Source organism: Helicoverpa armigera, chromosome 13, assembly GCF_030705265.1.
Source record: "Helicoverpa armigera isolate CAAS_96S chromosome 13, ASM3070526v1, whole genome shotgun sequence".
NCBI lineage: Eukaryota > Metazoa > Arthropoda > Insecta > Lepidoptera > Noctuidae > Helicoverpa > Helicoverpa armigera.
In genome coordinates, this window is record NC_087132.1 from 8,869,352 (window position 1) to 8,885,604 (window position 16,253).

Genomic DNA, 16,253 nt, shown 5'->3' on the forward strand with positions numbered 1-16,253 from the left:
AGAGTTGTATGGGAGCCCTCGAAACATAAATTTTATTGTAATTTTCTGTATTTGTTGTCATAATGGCATCAATAGTACATCTAAAAATACTGTTTACTTCAGAAGTAAAAATTTCAACTGTCTAACTATCATGGTTCCTGCGATACCTGGTGAGAGATGAACGGAAAGACAGACAGACAGCCAAGTCTTAGTATATAGGAGGCCGTTATCCCCTTTGTATACGGAACCCTAAAAACTACCATAACTGAACACCCAAGATCAAGGACCATTTTGTAATTGATTCCTTTAATCACACATTCTCTCAGTTTTACGCATTATTTTATATGTTTCAGGTGAAAGCCCGCGACGCGGACGGGTCGTCGCCGAACAACCGTGTAGTGTACCGCATACAGCGCGGCGCTAGTGACAAGTTCGTCATCGACTCCCGCTCCGGCGTCGTGTCTGTAGCTAATGGATCCACGCTAGACCCCGACAGGACCACGCCCAAGAATAATAGATATACTCTTACTGTGGTATGTATAATAACATCTTGTCATAAGCCAGAAAGTCTGACAAGCAGTCTTACAAAGATGTATTGGGTTGCCGACGTCAAATAGGCAGTCGCTTCTCGTAAAACACTGATACTCAGCTGCATCCGGCATCAAAATAGTTGGGAAAGTCTATGCAAATGATGGTATGTATACTAACAAACGCGTGGTGTACCGCATACAGCGCGGCGCCAGCGACAAGTTCCTCATCGACTCACGCTCCGGCGTCGTGTCTGTCGCCAACGGCTCCACGCTAGACCCCGACAGGACCACGCCCAAGAATAATCGATATACTCTTACTGTGGTAGGTATACTAAAAATGTGTTGATTTCAATGAGTGATTAAAAATATATGCTAATAAAATTGGACCTGACCACATATACCGAACTCAAGAACGAAGGAAAAGGGTCGTGATGGTCTATGCGTCATATCTCTCTCTAACTCACGGTAGACTAGATCGGTTTTGATTTTAATCTCACGAACATACATATGCCACACAAGTTTTCTAAAATCGTATATAGATTTACGACTTTTCCCAATAGTCTATCTATCTGTTGATGTGGTTACTGAGGTAGAATAATGTCAAATTCCTGTTTCTAGTAACAAAAATAACAGGTTGACAGAATACTGGAAACGGCCGTTAGTGGCATGTGGTAGACTATATTACAGTGGACCTTTACATACCTATTTACCTAATTAATACATATTCCTCACACGTTTCCAAAAACCTAATAAAGATGTTTAGAAAATTTTTTTACAATGTTATTTTATTCCTCTAGGTGGCAATAGACGGCGGTATAGGCGACCAGCAACTGAGCGCAGCAGTGTTGGTGAACATCACCATAGTAGACGTGAATAACAAGCCGCCGATGCTCGTCGAACCTGGGACGATCACCGTTAGGGAGAATACGCAGGTGATTACAAGTTTGTTGTCACAAAATACTAGCTTCCACCAATGTCTCCAGGGAACTACAGAGAGAGGATAAGAATTAATCCCTTGTCATTCTTCTAGATCTAAGCTAACTCTCCATAAATTTTCAGGAAAATAGAATGAGCCGTTTTTTAGTTATAGTTTTATAAAGAATATACAAAATGGATTATTTAGTTAACCTTTACTTTCAATAACTTTTTCTCTTGGGAGGGTTTGTACTCAGCTGCATCCAGTTAGACCCTAACTTACTTGGGGAAAAGCTACGCAGATGATTAATTTTAAAATTGAAATCTGACATCAAATATTTTGAATAAAAAAGTGATCTGCATGAATCCGAAATTTAATTAAAATATGTTTCTAAAAACTTACCTACTTATCATAATAATATTTTAACTTATTCTCCGTTTATAGGTAGGAACTCAAATCTACCAAGCGGCGGCTCACGACCCGGACGAGCAGCCAGTGTTGCGCTACGCCATAGACAAGACCGCCAGTGTTGCCAGGAACGAGGACGGCATTCCACTAGCTTTGACGGAGTATGATTACCTTTCTCTATGGGACTTGAATGCCGTGGATGGAACTTTGAAGGTGGTCAGGTAAATAGATAATGTTGTTTGTTTTTCAAGATTAATCAATTTTAGCACATATCAGCTATTAAAAGCTTGAGCTATTAATTTGTTCTTAAGTTTACTGTATGTACTTGTAATACAAACAAATGTGAAGACCATCTATCTCACTTTAGAAGCGACGGATCTCATAAGCATCTCCTAATAAATATTTTATCACAAACATCTCCAAATTGCTGTAAGTTCTAGCGAGATTGATATAGCAGAAGCCAGAATGCTTTAATTTGTCAGTCAATATCGCGCAGAATATAACATCTTTTCTTCATCTTTTCTTCTAGGCTTTTAGACCGAGAGAAGCTCGAGATAGTTAAACTAGTGCTAACAGTAGAAGATATGGCAGCCATAGACGGTGGGCCTAAACAAACTGCCTCAGCTACCCTCACAATAGTCATAGACGATGAGAATGATAACAACCCTGTGTTTAGAAAGCCTTTGTATAAGACCTCTATTACGGAAAACTCGAAGAATGGAGTCAATATTGCTACCGTTATAGCTGATGATGCCGATAAGAATAAGAGTATGAGTTATTTTATTGAAGGTGAGTTATTTTTAGCTTAACCTGTGATATTAATGATATTTAAGATTCACGCTGAACCTATAGAACTTTCCTTTTTCGCACCGGAAATATTAAAAAAATAATAAGCCGACTGACATTAACTGCTGGTGGTTTGAAACTATTTAATGACGTTCAAAAGACTTATAACTTTGTAAGGCATATTTTATTATCTCCATGGAAAACCGCAGAAAACCCGATAGTTTTGAAATCACCTTATTTAAAACTGTGTTCACTGTGACAAGTTCATAAGGTAAAATTTTAAAATCTTTTCCACGACATGTTGTATTCTTTCAACCTGCAGGTCGCGAAGAGCTATTAGGCCTAGTTCACATGGACATCAAGACAGGTGAAGTGGTAGTAGCGAGTAAGATAGACCATGAGATGTATCCGTGGATCAACCTCACGGTCAAAGCTGTGGACAGCGGGGTGCCGCCGCGGTATTCCGTTGTGGATTTGTTTATTCAGGTATTTTTATCTTGTCCTAACTGTCTTCTTCTTCTTCCTGCCCTGTTCCCGTTATTAGCTGTTAATTCTAATTCTAGCTGTTGTCTAGCTACCAGGCTAATATGCTACCAGGGTGCCAATTTTGCATGCCTTCTTTTTATATGAGAATCTTTTAAAAAAGGATTCCTATATCGGGATGTAGTACCTTAGACACGGAAAACGGTAGCAGAATTGAACTAGTAGCATACAGCTGTTAAAAACTCTAGTTATGTTTTATAAAGTAAACTTACATAATTATGTTACATTGAAATCACTTTTTCATGAATCATGTAGGTAGTTGTTATCACCTTGTTATTATGGGAATATTACGTAACTCTACATAAGGAAAATAAACTGAATGCACCTAACTGAGTACATTAAGTGCAATTTATTTAGGTACTCATTATACATCATCTGCCAAGATACCAGAATATTCTGATTACATAATGTAACTACCTAAACAGAGAGGATATTACAAGGATATATTATACATTATTTTTCAATAACTCCCATTATTCACCAAGCTTATAATTCTACATAGGTGTTAGATGAAAACGACAACAACCCAGTATTCGAGTCATCATCGTTCGAGTATCGAGTGAAAGAGGATGTGGAGCCGGGGACTACTATAGCAAATATATTGGCACGAGACGCCGACTCGGGAGAGTTTGGAAAGATCACGTATTTACTCGATCGCATATCTACGCAGGTAACAAATTGTTTATAAACTGTTAATTTATAGTTTTAATATAAAAAGAGGTTGAGCGGTGTGGACACTTCCACACGAGGGAGTTCGTATTGGGAATAGATAATGGAGTATACATATAAGGGAAAACAAGGGGGTGCATAAGAGAGTACATAAACAAGAACATAATGCAACTTATACGAGGAGAACACAAGAGAGGACATTGGGGAATACAGAAAAGAGTATTGGTAGGATACATTAAATTTCATCTTTTGTTGTTCACCGATTTCTTCATCAATTATACAGATTAATAAAACAAATTATAGCCCTTTCTACTGTTCCATCTAAATGAAAATGAAAGCGAATAAATTCAAATTACGTCTAACGATAAATTCAGAAAATATTAACTAAAAATTATCTCCATAGGGAAAATTCCTAATAAATGCAGAGACAGGTGCACTAACGGTGTCAGACTGGCTGGACCGAGAGACACAGCCGACATACAACCTTGTCATAGAGGCCTGGGATAACTACCAGTTCGGATACCTCAGCGGAGAGAGCAGAAATGCTTTTAAGCGAATTGTGTAAGTTTGCTATGATGTTAATGAGTTGGCGAAGGGTAAGGCATGTAGGAAAATTACTCAATTTTGTAACAGGGTAAAACCTAAAGTTTATTTTTGAACGCTTCACCTTATAAATGCTCATGTAAGATATTAATAAAGAGGAGCTGAGAGAACAATAAACCACTTCTTTCTTCTGTTCACTTCGGGAATTCTGTATGCTATAGCTAAAAAACTTAAATAAAAAGTGGTGCCACAATTTTGGCATGAACTCCTCAACAGCTTAATATACGATTGCCGTGTAGCGACGGCTTAAGAATACATATGTCGCTACCCCTTCTTCCAGTGGGTGTCGTAGAAGTCGACTAATGGAGTAAAAAATGCACCGAATACCAGTGCGAGAGAAGGAAAACTCGGAAAAAAACCCTCTATCAACCCGTGATAGCAGTAGGCTAAATACCTCCATGAGCAAGATGGTTCAGGTTATTTAAAATAAACAATGAAATAAATTAAAAAATAACTTTTGTGTTTTACTTATCAATATCATGTATGTTAGTGTATTGTAATATTTCCCACTAAATCCCTATAACATTCCTCAGCGTCTACATAGAGGACGTGAACGACAACCCTCCGATATTACACGTGCCATCCGACTGCACGACTATAACGGAGTTTCACAACTATCGGGAGCCGATCGTGTCGGTGTCGGCGACCGATGCCGACGATAACTCCGCCCCTAATGGACGGGTGCAGTTCCATCTAGTTGGAGGGAAAGGACATGGTATGTATTAGCTGGAATTATATTATTATTTACATGATATAACAGAGTTTCACAACTATCGGGAGCCGACGCCAACTCGGCTTTTATGGGAGTGTACAGTTCTATTTAGCGCAGCGAATGCTACGCGAACACGCTGCGGCTGCTCAGCGTAGACGTCGCGGACGTACGGCAAATTCGCAACGTTTTCGTCGCGTATTTGTAGCAAATTAACGACGAACAATACACTCAGTAACAAAATGGATTCAAACAATAATCGAATGGAAGAGAGCGACTACTTTGTGTTTTCTTGCAGACGAATAAAATACTGCTTTTCGCGACGAATTTGTTGCGCGTCCGCAATGTATTCGTTGCGCGTCCGTTCCGCTTTGAAGACGCTCGCAATCCACTAGTATGATAAGGCCCTAACTATCCCTTACTTAACAATGTATTTTGCCTACAGATCTATTCCGCTTCGAGCAAGTAGGAGGCGACGCGAACACAGGCCGACTATTCGCTCGACAATCGCTAAAAGATCGCTTCGGCAACTACACACTGGTAGTCGAAGCGAGAGACTTGGGCATCCCGCCCAATGTGGTTAGAGGAGAGTTGAAATTGTGTGTGACTGATTATAACGATCATGCGCCAGTGTTTGTACATCCACCTCAGAATGTCACCATTAAAGTACCTGAGGTAAGATAGTACAGAATTTTTCGTTTTTTGTGGACTTGAATGGGAGCAAAGATTGTGTGTAATTGCGTACAGTGTTCCAACACTACACCGACCTCTCGTTTCGTTTCGATCGCCATTTCGCAACCGTCGGATTTACAAAATACCAGATTAATTTGAGCGCTAATGTTTTGCATGCAGCTTCTGCTTATCTGACTTCTTCAAACCAGATATAGTTCTCACCAATTTTTTTGGCGTGAAGAAACCAATTTTAGGTACGTATCATCGGGTGATGTGGGTGGGGAATTGGTTATGGCCCACATGCGCGTAATTTAATTTCGAATCGATTTCTGCTAGAACCCCTACCTAACCTTTTATCCTACCATCACCATTTTTTACGTTTTCATTAATTGATTTTTTACTGTTTTTACCCATGAATCTTATTCACCCTAGAACGCGACAATAGGCAGTGTGGTAGTAGAGGTCCGCGCTATAGACGCGGATATTGGACCCAATGGCGCGGTGCGGTACCGCCTGAGACAGGACGCGGCGGCTGCTTGGAGGACCTTCGCAGTTCACGCCACCAGCGGAGCTCTGAGGGTCACGCAGCCCTTGGATAGGGATAAACAGACTACGTATCAGGTATGTAAAATGTTTCAGACATTGCTGTGTAGTTTTCTGAAGAAAATGCAAAATAAAATATGGGGGACATTTAAAACATCAATAAAATAAAAAACAAAAACCAAGGACAGAAACACCCAAGTTCCCTTTAAAAAGTAAAAAAATAATAAAATTATTCAATTTTTAATTTGATTTTTTCTTTCTGATATTCTACCTCATGACAACTGATTGAAAGCAGGAATATATTTTGTAGCAAGAGTTTCGATCCGATGCACATTTTTGAAGGCCATTGATAACAAACGCGGTATTTTATCGATCAAAGACAAAAGAACCTAATATTAGATTGCATGACTCAACTCAACGCAAATAAATAACTAATGATAAATACACAGTATTATGTATTTATCAGGCATTACCAGGTAGTTCAAAAATAAAACCAAATGTATAAATAATTTGAGAACAATATAATTAATCATCATTACTACTGTTTCTGCCAAAACGCGGTCGACGGTTGACTGACTTATTTCTGGTTTTACGTCTTATTTTATTAATGTTGATCGCAGTTGATGACGTCAGCGTGTGACGTCAATCGATACTATCTAGTACCGATAACCTGATGTTACACTTGTTTTCCGGATCAATACTTTTAATTTATGTAAAAGTAGTTAATTTCCTTTGTTTCCTACTTACATAACGCACACACTCGAACTCCGCTAATAAAAGAATTTATGCAGTAGCTAAAATTATAATTTTACATTGTTTTTTATTCATTATGTTTCCTTGTTCCCTTTGTTTTTTATTCGATGAGGTAATATAACATTGCATGTTCGAAAGTTGAAGTTATTGGTTTCTGGTCCTTGATTTTAAAAATAAAAAGCTTTCATCTTTAGAACCAAACTTATTTCGCCTTACACCGTTAATGTGTTTATTTTTAACTAAATACTTATATCCACAGCTCAGAATAGAAGCCTACGACCTCGGTCTACCGACACCTCTAAGTTCTGACCTGGACCTTACGATATACGTTCAGAACGTCGACAACTACCGGCCTAGGTTCCCCAACAGGCATATTCATATTAACTTTACGGAGAACGCTCCGAACAACGGTTTGTACCTGCCAAGCGTTATAGAAAGGGATGAGATAGACAGAGGAGATGAACCGGTGTTGCCAGTATGTTATTATATTGTTGCTGGCGATGACGGAGCTGTGTTTGAGCTGCAAAGGAGTACGCATAGGTATAGATTCATTTGCAATAATTTTTAAATTAAATTAATTGGTTACAGATTTCGTAATTTATTCTTCCCGACCTTTATGTAAACCTTATATTGTTAAACTGATCTATGTAAAAGTATTTTTATGAAAAAAATATACTATAATTTTTACTATGTTGGCAAGAAAATATTTATTATGCCTAATATTTTTTGCAAAAGGCCATAGTTAACGAAGACAAAGTACCCACCTAATTAAGGAAATTAAGTACCTTGGTGCTATATGCAAAACCTAACTACTCATAATTTTCAGACTATCAACCCAAAAACCGTTGGATCGCGAAGAGAAAGCAGAATATTCCCTCACTATCCTAGCGACAGAGGACTGTTTGACTGTACCTAAGTATGACGAAGAAGTAGATCGGATCAGTACCCTGACAGTCCATGTTATCGTCAACGATGTGAATGATAACGCTCCTAAGTTTACCAACAAGATATTCACAGGTGGAATCACTACTGAAGCCGATTTTGGAATTGAGTTTATGCATGTCAAGGTACTGTACTATTGTTGTTAGAATTAAAGATAATTGTTATCGTATCGTTTCGTTTTTTTCTTTCATTGTTTGTTTCCTTGAACGCAGCAATTTGAGTAACGTACTGAGGATTGAATTAATTAGATCAAAAAATCTTGGTGAAATAACACCAATACCAATTTTTATTTGCCTCCGGTTTAAAATTCTACAATACACAAAGAAAGTTTTGGCTTTGTCCATTCTTAGCATATACATCTCATTGCTCCGTACTTACAAAATGCTCATAGCGGATCACAAAGGATTCCATCGTTCTTATTGTTTAATTTTGTTCTAGGCCATAGATCTTGATGAAGACGAGAACGCTAAGATAAGTTACTATCTGATTGGCGACGTAAAGGAAACGTTAACTGAAGGCCTCGAGAACTTGGCCGTGTCGCCGTTTCTAGTCAACGTTGAAACCGGTGCAGTTTCTCTCAACTTCGACCCTCAGAAGGGAATGAAAGGATATTTCGATTTTAAGGTATAGTAAAATTATTCATAAGCCCATTTTTGTAATTTTTGATGTTCATTTACTTATTTTGCAAACCTTGCGTGAAGTTGTAAGCGCCTGTCAAAAATAAAACAGCTACCCGTAATGGCCGCGCGCATGCGTTTTGGTGACAATCTTTTACACCGCGCAGTTGCAAATCAATAGCGTCGAATAATAAATAGCTCGATGTTCACAAGCTGGGGACCAATTATAAACCGTTTTAGTTTTCCTTATTATTTTATCTTGCCACATCGATGCTATGATTACCTTCGTATTGATAAAATGACTTCCTCAACGTCATCCGCGTTGGAACCTTTGATAACATGCGCTATTATCATTGAATAAAATACCTAATATTCTTATTGGTACTTCATCAGTTCAATTTCATACTTACGTGTTTGAAAATGATAACACAGCAGGAGTACTTTATTCTAGAACAATCTTTTTATACAGGACCGGAAGTCTAGCATGAAAAACGAATGTATCTGAATATGATAACAAAGGGTCATTGGCCTTTAACCCTAAAATATATTCTGGCATCAAGTCGAATTGACATACTTCCGACGTAAACCTATAAATATTGTTCCAGGTGTTGGCAAATGACACCGGCGGGCTACAAGACGAGGCTCACGTATTCATCTATTTACTTCGCGAAGATCAACGTGTTCGCTTCGTCCTTCGGTCGCACCCATCAGAAATACGTGACAAGATACACTTATTCCGCGAACGATTGGCGCAAGTCACGGACTCCGTCGTAAATGTTGACGATTTGAGAGTCCACGAAAATAAAGACGGCTCAGTAGACAATACAAAAACGGATTTGTACTTACATCTTGTGAATGGACAAGATCATTCGGTACTCGAAGTTGAACAAGTACTTAAATTGGTGGATAAGAATATTGAGCAGTTGGATGATTTATTCAAGGTATATCATTGTTTGGATAAGTAACTGGCAATAGATTCAAGGATGTAGTATAAAACAATGCTCACTTAAAATTTATTCTAATTACGTCTCCAATAAGTCTGGAGACGCAATTATTATTATAAATGAGAAACATAGTATAAATACTAGAAGGAGAACCGTTGCATTTTTATTCTACCTCCATTATGATTTATGTTTCAAGGGATCTACCCACATTTTTTAGTATCTCAAAATAACACCAACTTATTTCTTAGGAATTCAACGTGCTAGACACGCAGCCTGCCGAGTACCAGCCACTAACAGCGGAGACGCTCTCGTCCAACCAGACAGTGTTCTGGCTTGTTTGGACGACATTATTCCTGTCTGTACTGCTGGTACTCACTATCATGATGTGCCTCTCGCAGCGAGCTGATTATGTGAGGAGGCTGAAGGCTGCTACAGCCACGGCTTACTGTAAGTAGTAGTGTGGGTGATATGCATTTAATTAGCACCTACTACAGAGAAAATATTATGTCTTTGTTAACATAATACTTTATGTTCACAGCATCACCGACGCCAGGAGAATCGGACATGACCATCCGAAGTTCAGGCGGCCGCGTACCCAACACAAACAAACATAGTACAAAGGGATCCAACCCAATATGGCTCCACGCTTACGAAAACGACTGGTACAAGTCAGAAGATCAACTCAGTCGGTCAGAACGAGACTCGCTCGACGAAAACGCCGTGGACCAAGATTTATCCAATGAAAAACCGTATTTCATAACCACCGGGGCTTTCCCGTCCATAGAATCCAACGAGACCGAACCCCAAACTAACCAAGCGAAATACGACTTTTACCAACAGTTAGAACAAATGAAAAACGCTAAAAATATGGAAACGACTGAATTATAATCATTAGTGTTATGTGTAATTATAAGTTTTGATAATTATGTGCCTTTGTAAATTATGTACCTCCATTATTTTCTGAATAAATTTTGTAATTATATGAGCTAAGGACAAACCTTTTACTACAAGCTTGAAGTTTTATTTTACCGTTCACTCTCATGACGTACCGATTGTGATGATTTGATGAATAAAGAACAAAGGCAATGTCAATTCTCTTAAATGCGAAAGTAAAATTCGTTTGTTTGTTACGCTTTCACGGTCAAACCACTGAACCGATATAGATGAAAGTTATGGAAGAAGTAAATACTTTAGTACATTCATGCTCCAAAAGTACTTAGATCCCAATCAACTCGGAAAATGAAAAACTTTCCAATTGACTATATAAATCTACATCTTTACTAAAGAGGAAACATTTTGTTCGTTTGTATGATTCTGAAACTAAGTACTGAAAAGATTTGAAAAAAGTTAATTTATTGGAAAGCTTAACTTTATTTTGTCCGGATACGGGAATAATTCCTCCGGAACGCGGGTGAATCCCGCAGGAAACAACTAGTATCTTATAAATGACGTATGACTGTAAGTAGTAAACATTAGCTGTAAAGGAGTCATTACTGGTATTTACTCAAGAGTGTATATTTGTGAATATGATTTGTATATGTAACGGTAAAGACGAGGAATCTGTTATGTAGGTAACTGAAAATTAGGGTGAGTGTATACGTTTCTGCCACTATTAGGCGCTTTGCACATGGAGCAACTTAAGTTGAGGAAACTATCAACATTTTAAAAGTTTCTTGTAAAAAGTTGAAAGTTGCTACAACGTTTACGTTTGCCGCAATTTTATGGCAATCTGTGAGCAACGACGTATTGAGCGGCACTTGACTGGAATGATCGGGCACAGGGAGAGGGGAGGGAGGGTGTGAAATCGCCGGACGCGTTGCGATTGACGGTTGAGGAAACCGGCAACTTTAAAAACGGTATGATATTTAACAGTTGCTAGTTGCGGCAATTAGGAACTATCTTAGTCATCGATTACAGCAACTGAAAACTGTTGACGATTACCGGAACTCGAAACTCGAGTTGCTATGTGTGCGCGGTTCAATTGAAATATATGTAAACAGCTAGTTGCCAGTTGCCAGTTGCTCCAATAGTTGCTCCATGTGCAAAGCGCCTTAAGGTAGGTAGTTATTGCAAGTCAGCACCATGCCGTGCGATGATTTGATTTCAAGTACATACACAATGAACATTTAAATTATATTTTCTTACAACAATAATTGAGGTTATACACATGTTAATCACCTTCCAAGAATTAATATGTTGTAAGCGAATTTATGCAAACGTCATTGCACTCTAGTGTGAAGTCAAGATTTTTATCATTTCCTATGAGGATTTGGCAGATTCTCAGTCAGTGACCCAGTAACCAACTAAGTATGTCAGATAATTAAACTCTAAATGAATATTTACAGCTGCTTACGTTTACCAGGAAGTTGCCTAAATAAAGCTCAAGGTGTTATTTACATACACAATAATTTATTGTTTCTTACAATTTAGTGAAGCTAAAATACAAGTTGTTGGTTGATTACAATTTGAAAAGCTTTAAATTTGAATCTCCCAGTGATAGATCAAGTGAACAAAGCTTCCTCTTGCCTGCAGCTGTAACGTTAACACACCCATGCTAGCCACTCGTGCCGTGACGCTGTTCACTTCGACATGTTTGTTCAATTACTCAGAGGAAACAAGGATGGTTCAATGGAAAGGATATTCGTGGAAATCACAACGCAGGTATCCTTACAACCACAATATATATTAGATAAAATTATAATATAAATCGCCATATTGAAAAAAATCTAGATTAATCGTAACTTATCATCTTATGAGATACACTGTAATTTATACTGAATGTTGTAACTATTGGAGCGTTTTCCATTGTCATAAAATATTGTGGATGAAAGAAAACTGACCACTTCAATCAACGTCAGTCTGGTCTGTAGCACGCTACATTTACTAACTTAAAAAAAAAGTTGTTTTTCTAGTAAAAAAAATTAACACTCACTCCGTCAACGAGCTCATTTTGTGATACCACTTACTTACAATACCCAAAATGTTCTTAACACTTATGAGCTTTACTTACATTTCATTGACAAAATTCCTAAGTGAACCGGACAATTAGTAAGTTGTAAGCAAGGAACGCTCCATTTCCTAACATATGGCTATTGTACAGTTTTACAATGCAATTTAGATCTAGTTAAAGTACAAATAGTTTAGGAATTACATAAATTCAATTGATGTAAATTTAACTAATCTTTAAACTTCAACTAAAGGAGTGTAAAGATATCTACTGACACATCAATGTAAAACAAAAAATAATTTTGCTCTTATAGAAAATGTTTCTTATTAGATAAAAACAGAAACTATATTTGCACAGGGGAACCGTGTTACTTAGATGCAATAAATTCGCATTAAAATTACCAGATACGACAGAAATTAGGCAGATCCTAGAATGACCATGAACATTTTTACAATCTCCAGTAAATTTAGTTTTGATGGGGATAACAGAGGACTGGGGAGCGGGGACAAGGGATAGGGAAGGGGATTAGAGCCCGGGCTGTGGCGATGTGTGTGTGTATGTTTTGCTGACGTCACAATTGACTCATCACATGGCATATTTCCTCGTCCACTCACGAGCTAGTTCATTGTACTTTTCTCTGTCCGTTTTGTAGATCCTAGCAATTTCTGGCACCAACGGGTCATCTGGGTTTGGATCGCATAGGAGTGAGCAGATTGAAAGCAACACTGGAAGTCAAAATATCATTAATCAGTTTTAGGTCTTCTAAAAAGTTATCCAACAACAAATATTTTAGAGAACACAAATCAGAAAAGAGAGGATTTTTTAAAATATTACCTTTGGATATGGTGAGTGCTGGAGACCACTGTGAGCGCAGAATGTCAAGACAAATGGAACCATTACTGTTTATGTTGGGATGGTAAATACGTGTTGTGAATGCAACTTTTGGTGGTTTGAATGGGTAGTCTGTTGGGAAATGTATGGTCAGAAAGAATACTCCTCCTTGATAAGGACTGTCAACCTGAAATTAAAAAAGTCAGACAATTAATAATTGTTCTGAATCAGTATAAGCATTTCTAAATGCATATTTTTAACAAGAAATAGTACTTACTGGACCCATAATTGTGGCTTGCCAATGGAAAACTGAAAACATAAAAATACTGATTTTAGAACAATGTTATCATCATAAAAACATGTTTGTTGAAAATTTCTAGTAAATTAGAAGGTTAAAATAAAATTAAGCAAGATCATTGCTGTCCAAACAAGGTCATTGACATGAATGTCAGTTATAGATCTATGTCCAACACAAAGAAAAACTGTGCTTTTATCTATCATTTGTCCTGTTTTTTTTTTTTTTATCCTCTATGCATTTTAGAGAGGAAAAAGTAGGTTGCTACTTGAAAACATAGTAACTAAGGGTTCATTATCCTTTGTGCATACTAGCAGCATACCATAGAAAATGTCTACATGGATATGAGTCATTCCACAATGAATAAAAATATGTCTGAGTCAGGAAATATTGAAGAGTAACATTATACTATAAACTCAAATATGAATGCAGTGCCAGTCGTCTCATTGATATGAATACTCAGTTACAGGCATGCCTTAGTAAAAATCTTCCTGACCCATTGCAATCATTAAAACACAGTGGGTGTTTTGAAAGATTAGCATGTTTACAGAGATAAAACTATTATATTATGATGACTTAAGTGATCAAATAGCAATAACAGTGAAATAATTCTGAGCAATAGTTATTAAATTAATCATGAAAACATTGTGATTAAGATCCATTTTAAATAAAGTAAATTCATACACAAAATCAATACTCCAAAATGAAATGAGTTGTTCTGCTTCCATGACACTTCCACAGTATTATTATTATCCAACACAATGAGTCACAAAAAATAAGTAGGCTGTAGATCAATAGGTACTTACGATCTTCACCGTGTGGACCTGCAGAACATTGTGCTGGTGGATCTCTGCCCAGATCTTGTAATTCCTGAACAGTAAAACAATATCATGTGTACACAACAACATAGGAAACACAATACCATGACTAGAACATGTCACATCATCACGTCGGAAAATAAATGGGGGCTGAACATATTGTACAAAACGGCTGCATCGATTGGCGATCGATGTTGTTTCTTTCACTAATCATTGCTATTCACCGAAATATTTCACATTTCCACGGCACAGATGAGTTTCATGACAAGAAAACCTCAAAATTGGCACATAATTCCGACATTTTATGTACGCCGTGTGCACAAAATTGTCACCTACTTATACCAGTAAAACACCGTTATCTCGTAGAAGATACACTTTATACAAAATAGATCATCCACCTAATGATTTCAATAAATCCATCACGCACACGGAATTATCCAGAAGAAATTTCGATAATAGGTATTCACAATGACGAAACATTCACTACGAAGTCTGATACCATTTTTACAACACTTCATTTGATACTGCATTAAATTATTAAAATATAAGACACAAATACCAATACGTACCCTATTAATTCGTTTTAACGCCATTTGATTATTTTATGATGGAATAAACTGACTTTCAACTAGACAACGAAACTGTGAGCCAAGGACCTTTGATTAGAGATTGCAAGATGGCTCCCGTCTAAACGCAAAAGTACCACCTAAGTCGTTTTATGTAGTAATAATGAATTTCTATCGCCGAGGATCAAACTTTAAACGCTTAAATAAAAAATAATAATAACTTATAATAAGAAAAAATAAGAACTAGAACAGAGCACGGATTGTAACAAAATTATACACTCTCAGCAAATGGAGAACAGCAAACAGGAAAATCGACCATTTACAAAGACCGTTCTGAATTGCATAGTTTTTAACGTGTAAGTGCCGTTTATGGTTGTGCGATTTTTTAAATTAGTTATTTTAAGCTTGTAATATTAGACTTTTGTATATTTAATAGTCAATCAGTAACGTCAAAAGAATATTTTGACTAATAATTCACCTAGTTAAATAATAAAATAAATTATAGGTTTTTGTTTTTTGGAATGATAATGATTATTGATTTTCCATTTTTTTATTTCTTATGGTAACACTGATATTCACAGGATGTGACGTCATTGACTGCAAAGAATTCTCCGGGGCGCTATTTTTGGATTATTTGTAGATATTCATTACTGAAGTAGGCACGCCAGCTATTTTGAAGCACATTTTTGCAATTCGAAACTGTCTTCTAAGGTGAAACTGAAAAATAACTTTCTATGAAACATTGCGTTTGTTTTCTTTCTCCCAACTTTATGAAAACTACATAAGATTTTTTTTTTAATTAGCGAGGCTTTCGTGTCTCATCCATACAGTTTTTGTAGGTTACAAATTGTTATTTGTTTCGTCGTAAAAAGTCATAGGTACCTTTGTATAATATGGAAAGTATTTAAAATTGAGATTAGGGCAGGAGCTGTTCTCGTGTAAGGAGATCAGCCAACTGCACTCAATGCATCAATATCCAATTTCTAGATTACGGGCTGCTTTGTTAAAGTTTCTAAAACCTAAAAAGCGATTTCGGCTCCACCCGAGATTCGAACCCGAGACCTCGTGCACAGCAGTCGCGACCACTAGACCGAGATTCGAAGCCGACCCCACAACATAGTTGGAAAACGGCTCGGAAGATGAACAAATTATTAGTGCAGTTAATATAACCAGTGCTACAAG

At 37.3% G+C, this 16,253-nt stretch overlaps 2 protein-coding genes across 2 annotated transcripts in view; one reads left to right on the forward strand and one right to left on the reverse strand.

The window, feature by feature from the left end:
• LOC110378177 (cadherin-23) overlaps nt 1-10,624 on the forward strand; it is a 31,643-nt gene extending 21,019 nt beyond the window's left edge. The window contains exons 13-28 of the mRNA XM_049840381.2: nt 333-512; nt 1,307-1,441; nt 1,870-2,054; nt 2,363-2,622; nt 2,942-3,105; nt 3,665-3,832; nt 4,235-4,392; nt 4,968-5,149; nt 5,589-5,818; nt 6,248-6,436; nt 7,371-7,651; nt 7,938-8,178; nt 8,492-8,677; nt 9,276-9,611; nt 9,863-10,061; nt 10,153-10,624. Coding sequence (XP_049696338.2) covers nt 333-512; nt 1,307-1,441; nt 1,870-2,054; nt 2,363-2,622; nt 2,942-3,105; nt 3,665-3,832; nt 4,235-4,392; nt 4,968-5,149; nt 5,589-5,818; nt 6,248-6,436; nt 7,371-7,651; nt 7,938-8,178; nt 8,492-8,677; nt 9,276-9,611; nt 9,863-10,061; nt 10,153-10,502 — 3,444 coding nt within the window. The 3' untranslated portion in view covers nt 10,503-10,624. The remainder of the gene's footprint in view (nt 1-332; nt 513-1,306; nt 1,442-1,869; nt 2,055-2,362; nt 2,623-2,941; nt 3,106-3,664; nt 3,833-4,234; nt 4,393-4,967; nt 5,150-5,588; nt 5,819-6,247; nt 6,437-7,370; nt 7,652-7,937; nt 8,179-8,491; nt 8,678-9,275; nt 9,612-9,862; nt 10,062-10,152) is intronic.
• Nucleotides 10,625-12,003: 1,379 nt separating this feature from the next.
• LOC110378160 (ubiquitin-conjugating enzyme E2-17 kDa) lies at nt 12,004-15,404 on the reverse strand. Its single transcript, XM_021337300.3, has 5 exons — nt 15,075-15,404; nt 14,494-14,557; nt 13,670-13,701; nt 13,396-13,579; nt 12,004-13,286 (listed from the first exon to the last, which is right to left on the reverse strand). Exons 1-5 carry the CDS (start codon nt 15,096-15,098, stop codon nt 13,147-13,149), a joined length of 444 nt encoding a protein of 147 aa, XP_021192975.1. The 5' UTR covers nt 15,099-15,404; the 3' UTR covers nt 12,004-13,146.
• Nucleotides 15,405-16,253: the final 849 nt, after the last annotated feature.